This window comes from Elephas maximus, chromosome X, assembly GCF_024166365.1.
Source record: "Elephas maximus indicus isolate mEleMax1 chromosome X, mEleMax1 primary haplotype, whole genome shotgun sequence".
Classification (NCBI taxonomy): Eukaryota; Metazoa; Chordata; class Mammalia; order Proboscidea; family Elephantidae; genus Elephas; species Elephas maximus.
Window position 1 is genome coordinate 6,500,454 of NC_064846.1, and position 19,946 is coordinate 6,520,399.

The 19,946-nt window shown below is 52.9% G+C and overlaps 4 protein-coding genes across 9 annotated transcripts in view; 1 reads left to right on the top strand and 3 right to left on the bottom strand.

Moving 5' to 3' along the window:
- The window catches only part of LOC126069185 (protein EOLA1-like), a 56,451-nt gene extending 49,966 nt beyond the window's left edge, over positions 1 to 6,485 (top strand). For 2 of the 5 annotated variants that reach the window (XM_049872237.1, XM_049872238.1), the window contains exons 3-4: positions 4,832 to 5,118; positions 5,917 to 6,485. In XM_049872237.1, coding sequence (XP_049728194.1) covers positions 4,866 to 5,118; positions 5,917 to 6,140 — 477 coding nt within the window. In that variant the 5' untranslated portion in view covers positions 4,832 to 4,865 and the 3' untranslated portion in view covers positions 6,141 to 6,485. Of the gene's footprint in view, positions 1 to 878; positions 1,162 to 2,010; positions 2,062 to 4,831; positions 5,119 to 5,916 lie in introns of those variants that run through there. The other 3 variants (XM_049872236.1, XM_049872235.1, XM_049872240.1) reach the window with 3 other exon arrangements.
- Positions 1 to 19,946, bottom strand: part of LOC126069182 (heat shock transcription factor, X-linked member 3-like) — a 124,031-nt gene that overhangs the window by 43,695 nt on the left and 60,390 nt on the right. Inside the window, exon 1 of one of the 2 annotated variants that reach the window (XM_049872220.1) lies at positions 12,452 to 12,533. The exons of the other annotated variant lie outside the window; for it this stretch is intronic. The gene's annotated coding sequence lies outside the window, so the exon portion shown is untranslated. Of the gene's footprint in view, positions 1 to 12,451; positions 12,534 to 19,946 lie in introns of those variants that run through there. 2 annotated transcript variants of the gene reach the window in all.
- TMEM185A (transmembrane protein 185A) overlaps positions 1 to 19,946 on the bottom strand; it is a 161,607-nt gene that overhangs the window by 22,830 nt on the left and 118,831 nt on the right. The gene's annotated exons all lie outside the window — the stretch shown is intronic.
- On the bottom strand, positions 7,301 to 8,896 carry LOC126069447 (heat shock transcription factor, X-linked member 3-like). Its single transcript, XM_049872892.1, has 2 exons — positions 8,414 to 8,896; positions 7,301 to 7,989 (listed from the first exon to the last, which is right to left on the bottom strand). The coding sequence occupies exons 1-2, from the start codon at positions 8,894 to 8,896 to the stop codon at positions 7,387 to 7,389; spliced, it is 1,086 nt and encodes a 361-aa protein (XP_049728849.1). The 3' UTR covers positions 7,301 to 7,386.

Here is a 19,946-nt window from a genome sequence, read left to right on the forward strand (position 1 = left end):
CTAGGTGCACCGCCTACCCCAGAGAAGCCCCGCCCCCGTTCCCTCGTAACCCCGCCCCCTTCTCTCCTAACCCCGCCCCCTAGCTGATCCGAGAGCCACACAACGAAGTTAATCTACCAATAGCCACGCCCCACTCTGCTCGGAGCCACGCCCAAGAATTCTTCCTCCACGGCCACGCCCCCATGGCTCAGGCCCCGCCCACTGCTCCCGCAGTCCCGCCCATCCTTCACTCCAAAGCTCCGCAGTGCCCTACACATAGCTCCGGCTCCCCAAAAACCCGCGCTCCACCTGGGCCCCTTCGCCTCCACACACTCCACGAAGCTAGATCCACATCTCAGGCCCTGCTCCTCCTCTCTCAGCTCCGTCCAGACTCCGCCCCGATATCCCCGCAGTCCCGCCCCGTCGTCTTCCCCACAGGGGGTCCCCAAGTCTCCGAGCCTTCTCCTCCCAGAACTACACCCTTCCGCATCCCCATACCCGCCCAACAGCTCATTATCCCCACAGCCCCGCCCCCTAATGCAGGAGCCACGCCCCTCCGCCTCCTTAGCCCGCCCCGCCCCTCAGCCCCGCCCCTCCGCCAACTCAGCCCCGCCCCTCCACCTCCCCAGTCCCGCCCCTCCACTTCCCAAGCCGCGCCCCCAACGCCTTCGCCACGCCCCTTTTCGTCTTCGCCACGCCCCCAGCTCCGTGTACTCCTCCCCAACTCCTTCCGACCGCCCTCCTCTGGCCCACCCACGCCAGCCTCGGCCTCAGCAGCGCTTCCTGACCACGCTGACGATACCTTCCAGGGAGACTGAGCGTGTGTGCGTGTGTGCGTGCTTTCGTCATTACGTGACCGCGTAAGTGCGTGCGTGGCTTCCGGTTGGCCCTTGTCCCCTGGAAGGCGGGGCGTCAGTGGTGCCTTAACTCGGTCTCTCTCCACGATCTGTCCCCTGAGGCCGCGAAGCGCGGGCCCGCGCGGGCGCCCTTGACCCTGGGGACCAAATACTGTGGGCGCCGTTCTTCCTGGCGCGGGACCTCCCCCCGTCCCCCTCGCAAGCCTGGGACCTGAAGGCCTGAGACCCGCCCCCCAGTGACAGCCCTGGACCCTGCTGTCAGCTCCACCCTCCGCGGGATGGTACCTGGGGGCCGAGGGGTGGAAACACTTGCCGGGCAGCCGAGGTCCTGCTTCCTGTCCCTGTGACAGTGGGGGTCACGGGTCATTTCTCTCGTCTCTTCCGGGTAGGGGGGGCCCACTCAGAGGAAAGGATGTCTGTGCTGCTGACTATGCCTCCAGGGTACGCTCCCCCAGCCAGGAGGAGGGACCATGCCCTGAGGGAGGTGGAGGCTGTGTTTCCCATCAGCCTGACCGCCTGGCCCCAGCCTTCAGACTTCTTCTAACCTCCACCCCTGCCGACACCTTTCTGCCCCCGCCCCCGTCACCGTCATCTAGTGCTGCTTCGAGAGAAATACCACGAGCGGATGGCCTTAACAAACAGAAATTTATTCTCTCACAGCCTAGGAGGTTAGAAACACCAGCTCCAGGGGAAGGCTTTCTCTGGAGGAAGGTCCTTGTCCTCAGTCTTCCCCTGGACTAGGAGTTTCTCTGAGGGGGAACCCCAGGTCCAAAGGACGCCCTCTGCTCCCGGCACTGCTTTCTTTGTGGTATGAGGTCCCCCATGTTTCCCTGATGCATTCTCTCTTTTGCCTCTTGTAAGGTAAAACGTGATGCAGGCCACACCCTAGGCAAACACCCTTTACATTGGGTCAGGGATGTGACATCTATCCCACCCTAATCCTCTTTAACATAGCCTAATCTTACTTCATTAACCAGGGGTGCAGATTAGGATTTACAACACAGGAAAATTACATCAATCACAAAATGGGGGACAACCACACAATACTGGCGGTCATAGCATAACCCAGTTGACACATATTTTGGGGGGAAACAATTCAATCCATGACACCACCCTTCCCCAACATTGCTGCCTTGTACTGTGGCTGTTTCTCATCATCCTTGTCCTTCTACAGGTGAAGGAGCTGAAACACGTGCAGGAACATCGCTCCTCAGCCACAAAACAGGTACTCTGTGCGCACAAGGCAGGAGGGGACTGGATCCCATCCGTTCTCTCGGGCGTTGTCCTTGGGATCCTGTGCAGTTGGTGACAAGGGTCCATCAGCCAAGGAACCAGGCGACCTTCAGGCTAGGTATAGGCCCTGATACAAGAAATAGCAACGACCTTCCACGTGGGAGCAGCCGACCGCCCTCGCAAATAACGCAAATCCAGTGAAAACCATGGCAGGGGAACCTTGTCTTAGTCATCTAGTGCTGCCGTGACAGGAGTACCAGAAGTACGTCGCTTTCACATAGAGAAATTTATTTTTTCATAGTCTAGTAGGTTACAAGTCCAAATTCAGGGCATCAGCTCCACGGGAAGGCTCTCTCTGTCAGCTCTGGAGGTGGGCCCTTGTCATCAGTCCTCCCCTGTTCGAGGAGCTTCTCAGGCGCAGGGACCCCAGGTCCAAAGGACACGCTCTGCTCACAGTGCTGCTTTCTTGGTGGTATGAGGTCCCCAACTCTCTGTTGCTTCCCGTTCCTTTTTATCTCTTGGGAGATGAAAAGTGGTGGAAGCCACACCCCTGGGTCACTGCCTCTACCTTGGATCAGGGAAGTGACCGGAGTGAGGGTGATGTTAACATTGCACCCTAATCCTCTTAACATAAAATTACAATCACAAAATGGAGGACAACCACACAATGCTTGGAGTCATGGCCTAACCAAGTTGACACACACATTTTTGGGGGGACACAATTCACTCCATAACATTCCACCCTTTGCCCCCCCCCGAAATCACATCCTTGCAACATGCAAAACATATTCATCCCATCATATCATAGCAGAAGCCTTAATTCCAAATCCAAAAATTCTTCTTCACCTGTGAAATCTAAAACACAAGTTATCTGCTTCCAAGGGTACAATGGCAAAACAGACACAAGTTAGACATTTCCATTACAAATGGGAGGAACTGGCAGGAGAAGAAGGCATTAACAGGCAGCAAGCAAGTCAGCAGAAAACATTACATTAGCTCTCAAAGCTTGGAAAATAATTCACTGTTCTCTGAGACAATTTTATACAATACCCCTGCCCTCCAGACTCTAAGTACTAGCCACACTCTCCGAATTCTGAGTGGAGGCCCCTCGGCCCTGGGCTTTTAACTCTGCCTTCTAGGCCCACTGGGACGGCAACTCTATTCCCTTGGGTTTAGGTGCACAATTCCTGTAGTCCATCTGAGTGGCGACTCCACCCTTAGAAACACCAGTGGCCATGGCTCCACCCTTTGAAACCCCCCAAGGTCACGGCCATACCTTTTGAGACTGAGGCAGCTCAGCTACTTGTATTCCCTGTCTCTTTAGCTTCTGTTTTCTCGTTTCTCGGCCTCTTGGCTCCTTGGGCCTCAAATGCCTGCATCTACCCTCCTGGGGCAAGTATTCCAAAGCTCTGTAGCTCCAGCAAGGTTGGCAAAGTCAAGCAGAAGGTTGGTGCTCAGGGTTGTCCAAGGAAGCTGAGCCCAGTGTAGAGGGAGGAAGGGCTGTGGAGGGCGTCTTAGAGACAGGCCTCAGGAGCGCGCAGAGGAAGAGGTCTTCTGAAGGAGACTGAGGCCAGGGTGGAAGAAGGAGGCGGTAGGGCAGTTGGTGTCACAGGAGCCCCGAGGAGGACAGTCTCCAGAGGGAGACAAGAGTCGGGCGAGCGAGTGTCAGGTCCTGCCAGTGCCCACGCACCAACTGAGCACCATCCCTGGAGGAGTCCCCGGCTCCTCACAGCCATCCCTGAGGCGGGGACCCATGGCACAAGAGGTGTGCACCTGAGGGAGCCAAGGACCAGAGAGATGGAGAACCCAGGCCGTGTGGGACGCTCTGGGGGTATCCCAGCCGCCTAACTCCAGGAGAGGTCACCGTCTCAGGGTGTCATAACTGCCTCCCCAGGAGAGCGGAAGGGCGGGCTGCTCAGGGAGTCCTGCTGGAGAGATCCCATCAGACGACACAGAAAGTCTCCAGGGGAGGCTGCGTGAAGTCGGGTCCCTGTGACCAGGGGCACCTCGTTTCCTACTTCAGGGAGGGAGTAAAGGTAGCTCGGACCCTGTGGGCTCCTGTGGGGCTTTAAACTCCATTCTCTGTGGTCACACAGCCTCTGGGCCCAGAGGTAGAAGACATATGCTTGTTAATGCCAGTCTTTCCTGCTCTGGATGGCTTGTCCCTGATGGCGTTGGGGTCCCTACAGCTCAGGGTGGGGCAGGGCCGGCTTCTGCCAGGGGACAGAAATGGTGGGGGAAAGAACTGAGGGGATGTTGCTTCAAGGGGTCAGGAGGAGAACCCCACGGGGTTTTGTGAGGTGGGGGTGGCAGGGTGTCCCAGGGCCAAGGGTGAATGTTGAGCAGCCCAGGGGAGGAGCCAGGCAGGTGGGGCCTGCAGTGCCCCCTGGGTAATGGGGCGGGAGGGAGCCCTGCAGCATCCCCACAAGTGCATGAGAGAGGGCTGAGGGCTGGAGTCCCCCTTCCCCCCCAGGCCCAGGCCTTCCTGTGTACCCTCAGGTGACCTCTGGGCTGCACCCACTGCACGCTGTCCTGGCTTTAACTCAGATGAGCACCAGTCACTGGATCCACACGCTCCCATGTGTCCCACCATGGTGGGGACGCAGTGTCCCAGTGTGCATAGGGAAGGAGCAAAGGCTTTCTGCTCCCCAGTCAAAGACAGTGCAGTTTCGGGGCACGCCGGGGCCGTCAGGCCCACAGGCTGTGGCTTAGAGGCCTGGTGGGTGACTCTGGTCCACGCACGGTGCGTCCTCTGTCCCTAGCCACACTAAGAGGAGGAGCAGAAAGCTCGCGGAGATGAAGTTCGCCTGCCTCTCCTTCCGGCAGCCCTATGCCGGCTTGGTCTTGAATCGAGTCAAGACCCTGGAGACGCGCTGGCGTCCCCTGCTGAGCGGCCACTGCAACCGGACCCTGGCCATACACATCGCCCACAGGGACTGGGAAGACGACACCTGGCGGGAGCTGCTGCTGAACAGGCTGGGAATGACGCCGGCCCAGGTCCAGGCCCTGATCCAGGAGGGGGAGCGATTCGGCCGAGGGGTGATTGCAGGCAAGTGACACCAGGCCCAGCTGCTGGAGGCTCCACCTTCTCTTTACTGCTGAGTGGGGTCCTGAGGGGCTGGGAGCAGCTACATGCAGAGGGCAGGGGCAGGCAGCGTGCACTGGGTCGGGGGCTGACCTCGGGGGCCAGCTGGGGCCTTGTCTGCGACGGTCGGCGCCCTCGGGTCAGCCCTTGCCCTGCTCGGGGCCACAGCTCCCCACGGTGATCTGAGAGGCTAGGACAGGTCCGTTTCCACAGGTGTTGTCATGTGTGCGCATGTTTGTGTGTGCGTGTCCCTGGCAGAGACCACTGGAAGCATTATGGCTCTTAGGGCAGGTTGGATCCCCCAGCGTCCGACTGCCGGCCTAGGGTCCCAGGCCCGCTCCACCCCCAGCCAGCAGCATCTTGGGCAAATCGCCTCACTTCGCGGGGGCTGAAGTTGTCCACACTGTCAGCACCTGAGAGATGGTGGCCTGTGGAGGCATCGGCTTTCCTGTGAGTCCCCAGCGACCAGGGCCCCTGCCGACTGCTGCCCTGAGAATCTGGCCAGGCCCCGCACAGTCCTTGTGGGATCCTTGAGGACAGGCCCTCATCCTCCCAGCTTCGAGCCCTCCCTCGGCCTTCCCTGGCACACACTGAGCAGCATCTGGCATGTCCAGACGCTCCCTAAGGGGGGCTCAGGTCGCCGAGTTCCTTGGGGTGCTGTCATCTCAGTCCTCAGTGATTGTCACTTTGAATGAGTTTGTCGCACATGCAGGCTCGGACCTGGAAGGCAGAAACAGTCGTGTTTCTCTTGTCCGTGTGCAGGGCTCGTTGACTTGGGAGAAACCGTGCAGTTCCCCAAAGACCTAGCTCCGGAGGAGGCTGTACAGCTGGAAACCCGAGCCCTGCTCACCGATTTGAAGGACAAGTACCTGACAGCGCTCTCTAACCCACGCTGGCTGCTGCAGCCCGTACCCGGGAAAGGAGGCAAGGATGTCTTCCAGGTGGACATCCCAGAGCATCTGATCCCCTCGGGGCAGGAGGGGTGATGAGGCAGGACCCCCGAGAGGGACAGGACCGAGGAGCAAGCCTAATGCCTTCACCACTGTGACTCGGATACTTGAACCTCTTGAAATCCCAGTCGCCTCTGCACCAGAGAGCAGGCCCTGCTCTGTGCTTTCCTGTGACTGACTGCCGCGCTCAGATGGGTGGTGGGGAGGGTGGGGCTCTCCAGGGGAGGTGTCTCTTTGTGCTCCTGGACAATGTCTCAAGGACTTTGTCCTCTACCAGGAAACGTCTGGGCAGGGCCACTATTTGGGTACACTGATGTCTGCATCATGCAAATAAATACATGGAGAAGACTGTTTAGCATCTGGGGGCCCCCTTGTCCCCCTCCTCTCTCTTCCCTCTGGTGAAACTGGAAGACTGTGGAGCAGCATCCGGGGGAGCTCGTGAAAGGCTGGGGTGGGGCCTGAATGTCACCTGCGCCTGGGCAGCCGTTGTGACCTCCTCCCCAATGAAGAGAACGTCTGAACTGACGCAGCGGCTACGTCCTCTGCCATCTCCCCGTGCTCGGTTGGACAGTGGATTTGCTTAGTGAAGCACACACAGCACACACGTTTGCACAGCTCCTTCCCGTCCCTAGAGACGATCCCAAACAGCGCTCCTAGAGCTTGCCTTTGCACAGTGAGAAGTCTGTAGTGGGATTTGTTTTACCATTTCCGAGCACACTTTCTAGCGGTCATTGTCTATGAGGGTGAGAGGCTGTTTGCTCCTAGCCTTGGCTGGAACAACCCAGCTCTCCTGAGCCACAATGACGTGCTAGTGTGACCCTTGGCAGATGGGGTGGCCCTGGTTTCAGGGGCCCTCTTTGGAGCTAGGGACACTCAGCTGCAGGCCAGAAACTCAGGGGACCCATGATCCAAAGACTGCCACTTCCAGGACATCAATGGTGTCAGCTGACACCCTTGTGAGGCAGCAGCAAGTCTGGCTTGTCACCTGCTCAGCAGGCGGAGCTCAGTGACCAGAGCTTCAAACTGGCCCTCCCCACTCCCTGCAGAACCCTGTGCTAAGTGTGAAGATGCTGCCGCTGGAAAGGAAACGGTCAGCAGCGGGGTCCAGGGCCCAGCTGGAGATGACTGTCAGCCTCCTGCTTCCACCGATGAGACGCCTTTAGTGTGGAGGGCTAGAGACAACACAGACTGGCAGTTCTCATTAGATCATTTATTTACCCTTAGGAAAGCCGAAAATAGGTTCCTGGTTAGAAAATGGCTCTCCTGACCAGGGCCTGGGGGCCTACGGTGCCTGCTCATCCCTGAACTGTTCGCAGATGGAACAGTGGTAGTCCGAGGGGCTGTCCCCCTGGGGGTCGGAGGGTTCCTCGGGAGCCATGACCGACAGGCCTGCCAGCAGGATGGAGTAGCAGGCATTGTACAGGGTCATGACTGAGGACGGATCAGAGTAGCCCCCAGGCTCGGTGAGCGGCTCCCCCTCCCCCACCATCCCGGCGCTGACCTGGGGCTCGAACATGTCACGGTGAGAGGTGCTCTCCCAGCTGGGCACGCTGCACTGGGCGAGGGGAGGCTGCTCCATGGAGGCCTCGGCCACACTGCTCACCGACGAGATACTAGAGGACCTGACGGACGGGGTGGGGCTGGGCCCCAGGACGTCGGGAGGGTTCTTCGGGGACGCCCCCTTGCTTTCCTTAATGGCGTTCTTCTGCTGGATTCGAGCCGAGTGTCTGGTCGCTGCCAGCTTCTTCCTCTTGGGAGGCGGGGCCGCGGGGGCAGGCAGGGTGGGCGCCTTGGCTGGCTGAGCGCTGCCCTCGGCTTGGCGTCGTCTCTTGATGTTTTGGAGGAGCAGAGGCTGGTCCCTCTTAAAGTTGCAGTTGCGGTAGACCTGAAACACAAGGGACGTGTCGGGCATCCTGGGGCCCCAGAGTCATCCCCACCCCCTGCCCCGAAATCCTGGTCTCCTTGTGCTCTGCAGAATATGTGTTTTCTAAAATGGCTGTGTAGTTTTCCCATACCCTAAATCAGGGGCTCTCTAAAGGGAAATACATTCACAGATGGACCCGTGACTGTGTGATCCCACAGGACCTGGCCTCTTGGAGTTGGTGGTAGCACTACAGGGCACCTCTAAGGGAGCTGCAGTTTAACGTCAACACCTATAGGTTCAAAGCGGACATTCTGGACTCTCAGTAAATAATGTCTCGTGTGAAAAACCTCATCCTGGAACATAAACCCTTTCGGTCTGTCCCCCACCCCGGCATACTACAAAGATGGTCGAGGACCAATATGGGACACAGGTGCTTCTACTTTACCATCACTTTCGTCTTCCCCAGAGCCTTGCTGGGGCGGATTTTGATGAAGCCGTGGAGGTTAAGCTGTCGATTGAAAGCCTTCAAGCTGTCCATTTCAAAAATTCTCTCTGCACCTCTGCGGCGAAGGACTTCCCTCTGGAAGAGGTCCTTCTCGATGATCACCGTGTTCCCGCTGTCGCTCCAGCGCACGGACTTGAACGCGTCGTTCTCCACGATCATCCACAGCTTCCTTGGGAAGGCGAGCTGGAGAGCGTCACTCTCTTCTACCCGGACAGCTGCGCCTGGCGTTGGGCCCTCTGGTTCCAGCTTGTCCGGGGAGCCTGCGTCTTCGCTCGTGTCTCGGCCACCATGCTCGTCCAAAATCTCCCCGGAAGCCAGCTTTGGCTCAGGGACAGGATTCGACGGGACCCCTCCTTCTGGCTTGTCACCAACAGATGGGGCCAGGTTGACTTTGTATCTCTTTCTACAACCCTGAGCCGCCATGGAACTAAGCTAGCATCAGGAGCACTTCGTACCCAAGACCGTACCACTGTCGGATCCAGTCACCAATGCCTTTGGTCAGACCGGGGATGCCCAGTAAATAGTGCCCACACTGTTCTAGAGTCTCCGTGGTGAGGTAACTGGCTGCTGAGGTCATTGTCCTGTGATGTCACAAAGCAGGCTCATGGGCACTCAGGGACAGGCAGCCCTGGCCAAGTGGGGGAGGGGCCGGGTGGCAGGGACCAATTTCTTCTTTTCTGAAAGTGTGGAAAGACTGAGTTCAAGTTCCCAGAAAAGCCCCCCACCTACTGACAGGCACATTGTTTTCGTGGGGCCAGACCCTAGATGAGTAAAGAAAGCACGAACCCATCTCCACCCCACCTTCAAAACAGGGGAGGCTGAGAAGGCCAGCCCTTGGTTAGTCCTAGCTTGGCACCTCCAAGTATACCTGGGTTGCAGGGTTCCCTGGTGTCTCTGTAGCTCCCAGAAGATGGCAGTTGCTAGCGGCTAGTTGGCCTATTCTCCACCACGTGCCCTGTACCCCTCTTTCCTGTTGTGGGTTCCCCCTTCCAGCTGCCCTTGCCAGTTGGCTGGCACCACTCAGGAAAAAGTCCTGTTTTATTGCCACTCTGTCAAAATGTCCCCATGCAGCACCAGCCTGAGCGCAGCGGGTTGCTCCCAAAGCACCGTAGGCTCCATGACTGGATACCCACAGTGTGTGTTGTACTTGGAGTCTCCCGTTGAGTCGCCTCAGCTCCAAGACTCGTCCCACTGCAGATGGCAGCAGGTTGTCTGATCATTACCATTTCTTCCCCAAGGATACTGTTCCTGTGGCCCAAGGCCCACCCATTTAAGGAGTACCTGTGTCTGACTGCCCCTTCCACATCCCCTGCCCCAAACACTTCCTCTCAGTGGCCGCCTTGGCTCTGTCTCTAAAGCTGCAGCCCCTTCCTTCAGGAGGAGTTGTGACTGGGCTTTCCGCCCACATTTCTCCCCTCCCACGTCCACTCTGGGTCTCCTTTGGGACTTCCTCTTTCAGTGACCTGATTTGAGTTTGAGTGTGTGATGCGCCACGTCCACTCTGGGTCTCCTTTGGGACTTCCTCTTTCAGTGACCTGATTTGAGGTTCAGTGTACTCTGCGCCAACTTGCCAGCCCCGTCCTCCCTACCCCGGGAGCTCGTCCACCCCTCTCCGAGTCCTTCTCCGCCATTCCCATGATTGCAGGGTGCACGTGCAATGATCTTGTTTGCTGTGTGTCAGATGCTTTTCACAACGTCTACTGTACACAAACTCAGACCCACGGGCATTCCTACATGCTTACCTAAAACCAACCAAACCACTCCTGTTGCCTTCAAGTCCATTCTGACTCATAGCTACCCTACAGGACAGAGTAGAACTGCCCCATAGAGTTTTCAAGGAGCGACTGGTGGATTTGAACTGCCATCCTTTTGATTAGCAGCCCTATCACTTAACCACTACGCCAACGGGGTTTCCACATTCTTAGCTAGACGGGACTAAGGGAAGCCAATGTGAAAATCCCCACCAATGTGTATATGAGCCTAGGGGAAACACCGAATGAGAGTGCGGGTACAAAACCCAAGGGCAAATCCTCATAGGCCCCAGGTGACATGGTTCTGCAGTGTGTTTGGTGATACATGCTCCCTGGCCTTTGTGGACAATTTGTTCTCAATATTCACTTTCTAGGGAGGGAGTGCGGCTGCAAGGCCCCGGAGTGAAGGGCCCCTGGTTCCTGTCCCAGCTCTGCAGTGAGTATTACTCGCTCCTACTTAGTTTCTAAAAGAGGGTACCAAGAGGGCTTGGAGAGAGAATCTCTCAAGGTACATTTCACTGCCAAGGCCTCTCAGCCTTCACCATGCCTCCACTCCACAACCCAGGATGGCCCGCGAGAGGCTTCTTGGCTCGTGTCTCGGCCACCATGCTCATCCAAAATCTCTCTGGAAGCCAACTTTGGATCAGGACAGGATTCGACGGGACCTCTCCTTCTGGCTTGTCATCAACAGACGGGGCCAGGTGGACTTTGTATCTCTTTCTGGTACCCTGAGTAGCCATGGAACTAGGCTAGCATCAGGAGCACTTTGCATTTGTACCCAAGACCGTACCACCATCGGGTCAAGTCACCACTGCCTTGGGGATATGTGCTCTGAGGCTAAGAATTTAAGTGGGGAAGACTGGAGGCATTCTCGAAGGAGGTGCCTAGAATCTTCAGTTAAACAGCCAGCTTCCGTCAGTTACGGACCACAGGGCTTTTTCTTAAGCAAGCTTTTCTTAAGGACAGAAGGGAAAGTTTCATGTGGCCTAGGCAGTCCGTGAACTCTACAGAAGACCTACGTGGAGGGATTTGGCCATCGGTGGCACAGAAGGTCATTGGTGGGGAGGAAGACAACTTGGGAAACCACAGTTGATGGCCTTCAGTAAAGCACAAGTTTTGGCTTTGACTTGGACACACTGTGTCCTATGGCTTCTGCCAGACCATTGTTCCCTGACATTCCTCGTCGTTCTAACTGTCACAGGATGTCTGTCCACTGGGAGGAAGAGTCTGTTATGGATTGAATTGTGTCCCCCTAAAATATGTGTGGTAATCCCTAACCCCTATACTTGTGGTTAGATTCCTGGTGGTGCAGTGGTTAAGAGCTCAGCTCCTAAGCAAAAGGTATGGCAGTTCAAATCCACCAGCTGCTCCGTAGAAACTTTATGAGGCAGTTCCACTTGGTCCTGTGGGGTCGCTATCAGTGGGGATCCACTGGATAGCAACGAGTATACCTGTAGTTATAATCCCATTTGGGATCTCTTTGTCAGTCGCTACAAACCACCAGCTGACGTTCCATCTGAGCTCCCATCCCATGAAAAGGCAGAGGCACCATGGTGGGCCACACAGCAATCAGGGAGAGACTTTGCTTAAATATGAGGAATCCCTGGCTGCTGATGAGCCCTGGCCATGCAGAAGAATCCCTGAAATCCGATCCCTGTGGGGGGCCATCTTGGAACACCCCCCCAACACTCTGCTGAGTCTCATGAGCTGCAGCAAAGGTGACATGGTCTCACCTAGGCAACTGTGCAGACTTGATGCCGTCCCTATTTTCCTCCTGTCCCCTTAGGCTGTACCTGGAAGCCAACTAGTGCTAACGGGTTGTTCCCAACATACCCCCGCAACTGCAGATGCTTCTCTGAGACTGGCTGAGCCCACACTGAGTTTCCTGGACCACCTGTACAACAAGCTCCACACGGTGCATGTCAAAAATGAGCAACTGCTTCAATGAACAGCTGAGGGACCTGGAATACTGAGCTGAACTTCTTACACACCACGCAGGCACAGCGACACCACCCATTCACCCTGTCCCCCCAAACAAGTACAGCTTTGCCGGAGTTCAGTGTCAGGGGAGGAGCTGTTTATAGGGTTCAGTTGTAGCCCAAACAGTCCACCTAGCCGTGGCCTCCTTTGAAACTCCTCCTGGCCTCTCCTGGGTGAGAACATCAACCCTCCTCTCTCCTTCCTTTAAAAAACGCTACCTTTCTTTTCAGGCTGAAGGGTCTCCTACCTGTAAGAACTGGTTTCTCCCCTCCTCTGCTCCACGACTATACCAGCAGTGCTTACAGAAACCACTCTCAGAATGAAAAGCACGGGATTCAGGCTAAAGCGTTCTTGTCACCGCAGACCAAAATCTGCAGACTTGGAGCTACCCATGATACCGTTCTTCACGTTTCGTCTCTGACCACCTTCTGTAGGGTTCCAGTTTCAAACAGTGCTTTGTGATTTTTGGCAAGCCAGCGGTCCCTGGAGGTTGCAACAGCGCAGACCGTTTCTCGCTTGTGGTGGCTGTCCTGGTAGTAGCAGCTGCTCCATCCGAGGAGAACCTCAAGTGGGTGAATGGCCGTGTCCATCTCCAGTACAAGCTTGTAAAAAAATACTTTAACAGAGTAGACTGTTCAGAGTAGGACTGCACACAATATGTCACAATGCTAAAATATATGTATAAATACTATACAGCCATGGAGTCACTGCATGAGAAAGGGCTTGCCAAGGAGGCTTTAAGGAAAACCTGCCGTGGTCCTGCCCCAAGAGCAAGGCCTTCGCGGGTAGGGTGCTGGGAGCGAGGCCTGCAAGGCATACAACCAGTGGGCAACAGGGACACGTGGAGAGCTCCTACTGTCTATGCGCGGCAGGAGAAGTCTGGGCCACACGTCCTGGCAGATGTGCTTTCAAAACGCTGTGATCCTATTTAGCATTTTACCCAAGAGACACGAAGACCCCCTTCCTGGGCCTCAGCGTCCACCCCCAAGGGCAATGAGCTAGCTCCTCAGGCCCATGTGGAAGTCAGTTTCTCCTGCTCTCCAGGGCACACTCTCCATCAAGCATGCTTACCCTGACACCCTCCACACCACTTTGTCCAGGCCCCTCCTCCTCTGTGGCACGTGGTGGGGAGTCACAGATAGGCTTTGAATGCAAACAAGGCAGGAAATGACAGTCCCCAGGGTCCCAGCTCCAGTTCCAGCCCTGGGTGGAGGGTGCACACAGAGGCAGAGGGGAGATGAGGAGTGTGTTTCCGATCCACCGACGTCCTCCCCGGAAAGAAGGGCCTTTAATCTGGCATTTCGATATTTAGCTTGGGAGAAGGGAGCACATATTTTCCAGGGCTCTGTGTAACAACTACCCTGGCCTTCTTTCGAAACATAGGAGCAATTTTAGGAGGTTATCTTTGTGATGAAGGTCATATGAGATGTTTCCGTATTCTCTTAAAAATGGGAAAATTTCAAGCAGAAACTGACAGAAATCTTCCGAATACCGAACCACCCTGAAAAATAAGAAAACACTTTTTCAAAAACTTGGTTCAAGTGAGTTTCACATAAATTTTCTTTCCCGACCGTGAAGTTGCACTGCTGTGCGGTAATGCTTTATTCTGATGCCCCAGAAACAAAGACTGAACCCGGACTGAAAACCTGGAACTTGACCAGGCCCTCCAGGTGACCCTGAGGGTACACACAGCTGAGAACCTCGGCTCTAAACCAAAAAACCAAACCGAAGCCGTTGCTGTTGAGTCTATTCTGACTCATAGCGACCCTACGGGACAGAGTGGAACTGCCCCATGGGGTTTCCGAGGAGCAACTGATGGATTCGAACCCTCAACCCGTTGGTTCAGCAGCCAAGCTGTTAACCAGGGCTCTAGCGAGGCCCAGATACCTGTGGGAACCTAGATGATGCTGTCATTCTCTTAATCGTCCCTGGTCCAACCCTCACGTGGATGACATAGAATGTCATCCGGTTAGAAGAATTCTGTCACTCCCAGGATGAGGGAGGCCATCAGGCATGTGCTGGTCCTGGCCAGCAGGAGGCCTGGGCTCCAGGGGCCACTCCAGCAACTTCTAGGAGGCCAGTCTTTCCTGCGCCCAGCACAGGAACGTCAGCTCCATGCTGGCTTTCCTGGCGCACAGCCAACAAGGACAGCCAGGGCTGCACACTAGGCCCCTCACCACCTCCACTGCACTGGCTTGCAGAAGAGCAGCCTCTCGGGGTGTGCGCAAGGGAGCCTCTGAGCCTAGCAAACAGGGGACCACACCGTGTTGTTGGAGAGGAAGAAAATGCCAATTAAGTACCACTGACAAGACTAGGTTTAGGAGGGGCTGATGGGCTGGTTCTGGTATCCCTCAACTCGCTGCCCGACACTGCTAGAGAAGAGTGGTGCCAGCCAGTGGAGAGTAAGCTGATGGCGTGGCTTTCCGCTGAAGATCTGAGACCCGCCTCAGGCCCTGCTTTCCCAGGCAAGCACCTTCATTTGGAGCCCTCAGGTTCCTCCTTTCCTAGAGTGTGGGTGCACACGCAAACACACATGCACAAGGGCTCCCAAAGGCTGTGAACATAGGGTGGTTTCCTCGCTTCTGTCCAAAGGTGGTTGCTATGAGAGTGATCAGTGAAAGCCACAGCAGGACAAATACTGGTATACAGGAGAATGCGTTGTGGCCGTCCAGTTTGTGAACCAGCGGCATCTAAAGAAAGAAACAGTCAAGGTCATGCTGATGCAACATCTGCAAGTAGTCAGAGGAAGCCTGCAGCCAGAGCCTCACTAGACACCCCCAGCAGGTCTCAGGGAGGGAAGTGAGCACTAGAGGAAAGAAGTGACACGACGATGGTCATCCAGCTCAGGGCCATTTTTATGTGTGTCCTCCGCTGCTGCACTATCACATCCATGGAGCGCAGGAACAAGGCGGACCACACGATGTAGTAGAGGACAACCAGGCACAAAAAGGACATGAGAATCCACAGGGGACACACACAACCTGAGGGGAGGAGGAGAGGCATCTCTGCAGCTTCCACCACAGCAGATGGAGGCGTTGGCAAAGCCCTGCTGGGTCTCTCTAGTTAAGACAGTGCAAGACTACACAGTGCAAGACGGAATAAGGACAGTCCTACCTCCCGGGACAGCTGCGGGGACAGCATAGTGTTTTTAGCACAGAACCTGCGCTCGGGAATGTTTTCCATGGGTCACTGTGGAGGTAGACAAGCCTTCCTCTGCCCCCACTGCTTGTCAGTCATCCAGTCCTGTTAGCATCCTGGCTCCCTGAGGGCCCAGGGCAGAGCTGTCACCCTGCGGACAGAGACACTCTCTCGCCCTCTCCCTTCACAGGCAGCACTCTGCATCCTGCTCCAGCTACTTGGCAATGTATTTGGGAACTCACTCCCCGGAAACGTCAGCTGCCTAGGTTTCTACAGACCCCCTGGCTAAATTTGTAGATAGACGCCGGGTGCCTACACTCCCCCGTCCATGTCTCCACGCCAGTGCAAGCTCTGTAAGTTGCTGTGGGACCAGAAAGATCTTACTCCACCTCATACAGCCCGCAGGTAACAGTGGAGGCATCAGCTGGCCAGGCTCTTGCATGGCCCCCAGCCCCTTGGACTACTTTCTCAGTTATTCATTTTTCCTTTATTCACCATCATACAGGGAAATTGATTTTTTTCTTTTGTGTACAGTTCTATGACTTTTAACACATATACAGATTCATGTAACCACTGCCGCAAGATGGATACAGAACAGTTCTACGGCCCCATAAAACACTCCCATGCTAGCCGCCTTTACTGTTGCACACTCTCCCCACCCATAACCCCTGGCAACCACTATCACTATACTTTTGTCCTGTCTAGAATGTTATATAAATGGAATCAAACAGCATGCAACTTTTTCGCACGGATTTCTCTCAATCAGCATGCCTTTGAGCTTCATTCCCTTTGTGTGTATATGGACGCTGTGTATATATGGACGCTGTGTGTATACGGACAGGTCCTTCTTTTATATTGCAGAGTGGTATTCAATGGTATAGATTGACCTGTTTGCCTGTCCATTCACTGACTGAAGAGTATCCAGTTTGGAGCTATCACAAATAAAGCTGCTACAAACCTAAGTTTTCATTTCCCTAGGGTAAATACCCACCCACGTATCTGGCACTTTGTCGTACCGTGGGAACTTGAGTGTTTGCTCTGATGCTGGCAGCTATGCCAGCAGTATTTAGGTACCAACAGGGTCACCCATGGCAGACAGGTGTCAGCTTTCAGACTAAGACAGACTAGGAAGAAGGAGCTGGCAGTCTGCTTCTGAAAAGAATTAGCTAGTGGAAACCTTATGAATAGCAGCGTAACAGCGTATGATATAGTGCCGGAAGATGAGCCCCTCAGGTTGGAAGGCACGCAGAAGACGATGGGAGAAGAGCTGCCTCCTCAAAGTAGAGCCGACCTTAATGACATGTATGAGGTCAAGTTGTTGGGACCTTCATTTGCTGATGTGGCACGACTCAAAATGAGAAGAAGCAGTTGCAAGCATCAATTAATGATTGGAACATGGGATGTACAAAGTATGAATCTAGGAAAATTGGAATTCATCAAAGATGTAATGGAACACATAAATAGCAGTATCCTAGGTATTAGTGAGCTGAAATGGGTTAGTATTGGCCATTTTGAATCGGACAATTAAATGGTGTACTATGACAGAAATGACAACTTGAAGAGGAATGCTGTTGTATTCATCATCAAAAAGAACATAACAAGATCTATCCTGAAGCAGAATGCTGTCAGTGATAGGAAACTATCCATATGCTGAATAGGTATGGTGAAAGGATTCAACCTTGATGCACACCTTTCTGACTCATAGTGACCCTGTAGGTCAGAGTAGAATTGCCCCATAGAGTTTCCAAGGAGCGCCTGGCGGTTTTGAACTACCGACCCTTTGGTTAGCAGCCGTGGCACTTAACCACTACACTACCAGGGGTTCTCTGCTCTAGACAGGATACTATTTCTCACCTGGGCATTGAGAAATCAGAGCTGTGGCAGGAAAGCACAGCCAACTGTTCTTAATTAGTGGGGCTGTGACACTCATTGTGCCGAAACCCACGCACAATATGAGGAAACAAAACATGCTCTCTCTTCTCAACACAAAAGTCGGGAAGTTCCATGGAAGGGTGGTCTGAGAGTCAACTAAAAGACCAAATGCCAACATTTACCACATCCACAGGGCAGAAATGCTGCATTTCTCTCCTATGAATTGGCTCAAGGGCTTAAGCACAACTGATGCCACTACAAAATGTAAAATTAGATACGCTGTGGAAAATCCACAAGTCCTGGGTGGCACGAAGAGTTAAGGACTTGACTATTAACTGAAAGGTTGGCAGTTTGAACCCGTTCAGAGATGCCTCAGAAGAAAGGCCTGGCAATCTGTTTTTGAAAGATCAAGCCTTGAAAACCCGAGGGAGTGCAGTTCTACTCTGAAACACATGGGGTCACCGTGAGTCAGAATCAACCCAATGGCAATGGAGTTTGTTTTTTGGGGGGGGTATGGTGGATGGTCTAACAATTTATTTGATGAAGAGCTGGTTGCTATGTAAATGAAATGCGCCTCTTCTTTCAAGATCACCAAAAAGTCTCCTGATGCATACCTTTATACACTATTTTTACTGCAAAGCCTAGAGTTTCAAAATAAAAATGACACCTCCAATCCTATATTCAAGTAGGTGGGAGGTAGGGGTGGAAAAGTGTGGGAGGGAGGGAAGCAAGCTGACAGCAGCCAACAATGATTTGTGTAAGTAGGTCTGTCTGGCCTTCCCAAAAGGAGCCCTGGTGACTCAGTGCTTAAGGCACTCGATTGCTAACCAAAAAGTCAGGGTTTGGAGATTTAGGTTCATAGTTTCATCGTACATCCCACTTAATCGGCCTAATAATATGTTTAGTGCTTCTGTTCTACTTCCTAGTTTCTTGTGTAGTGCCTGAGGTCTTAAAAGCTTGCAAGCGGCCATCCAAGGCACAAAAATCGATCTCTCTTCCTGTGGAGCAACAGAGGAAGAAGGAGCTTCGGGAACAGGAGGAGGATATGGAATGTGTTGGTAACTGCCTCCATGAACAACTGCCTCATTGTCTTGAGACCAGAGGAACTAGATGGTACCCGGCTACCATGACTAAATATTTTCATCATAGATTCTATAGCAGTATCCTGATCAAAAGGGGGAAAATGTAGAACAAAATCTCATGCACTCCAGACTTCATGGAGCTGTGAAAGTTGGATGAACTCCTGAAAATATTGCCCTGAGATAACCTTTAAAGCTTAAACCAAAATTATCTCTTGAAGTCTTCCTAAAACCAAACAATGGCTTAGCTTACCTGGTCAAAAATGTCAGCCTTATAGAATGCAACGAGAATGAAAATACTTCCTATCAAAACCACTGGGACATAGCAAAAGCAGTGCTCAGAGGCCAATTTATATCGATAAATGCACAGATACTATGGAAATGAGGAACACACAATTTACAAAGAAAAACGTCTCAGCACAAAAGAGTAAGTGGAAAAATGAAATTGTTAACACACACAAAAAGGCATCAAAATGACAGCACTAAACTCATACTTATCTATAACTACGCTGAATGTAAATGGACTAAACGCACCAATAAAGAGACAGAGTCTCAGACTGGATAAAGAAACAGGATCCATCTATATCCTGCCTACAAGAGACACACCTTAGACTTAGAGACACAAACTAAAACTCAAAGGATGGAAAAAAACATATCAAGCAAACAATAAGCAAAAAAGAGCAGGAGTAGCAATACTAATTTCTGACAAAATAGACTTTAAAATTAAATCCACCACAAAGGATAAAGAAGGACACTACATAATGATTAAAGGGACAATTGACCAGGAAGATATAACCATATTAAATATTTATGCATCGAATGACAGGGCTGCAAGATACATAAAACAAACTTTAACAGAACTGAAAAGTGAGATAGACACCTCCACAATTATAGTAGGAGACTTCAACACACCACTTTCGGAGAAGGACAGGACATCCAGTAAGAAGCTCAACAGAGACACGGAACACCTAATTACAACAATCAACCAACTTGACCTCCTTGGCTTATACAGAACTCTCCACCCAACTGCTGCAAAGTATACTTTTTTTTCTAGCGCACATGGAACATTCTCGAGAATAGACCACATATTAGGTCATAAACAAGCCTTAGCAGAATCAAAACATTGAAATATTACAAAGCATCTTCCTTGACCATAAGGCCATAAATGTGGAAATCAATAACAGGAAAATCAGGGAAAAGAAATCAAATACTTGGAAACTGAACAATACCCTGCTGAAAAAAGACTGGGTTATACAAGGAGGGAATAAAGAAATTCATAGAATGCAACGAGAATGAAAACACTTCCTATCAAAACCTCTGGGACACAGCAAAAGCAGTGCTCAGAGGTCAATTTATATCAATAAATGCACACATACAAAAAGAAGAAAGAGCCAAAATCAGAGAACTGTCCCTACAACTTCAATAAATAGAGAGTGAGCAACAATAGAATGCATCAGGCACCAGAACAAAACAAATAATAAAAATTAGAGCTGAACTAAATGAATTAGAGAACAGAAAAACAATTGAAAGAATTAACAAAGCCAAAAGCTGGTTCTTTGAAAAAATTAACAAAATTAATAAACCATTGGCCAGACTGACTAAAGAAATACAGGAAAGAAAACAAATAACCTGAATAAGAAACGAGATGGGCCA

What these genes read in the sequence shown, in the direction of transcription:
- LOC126069447 (XM_049872892.1), bottom strand. Translation starts at nt 8,896, where the DNA reads ATGGCGGCTCAGGGTTGTAGAAAGAGATACAAAGTCAACCTGGCCCCA. An exon ending in TGGGGAAGACGAAAGTGATG is followed by an intron (nt 7,990 to 8,413) that starts GTAAAGTAGAAG and finishes CTTGTGTTTCAG; the next exon opens with GTCTACCGCAACTGCAACTT.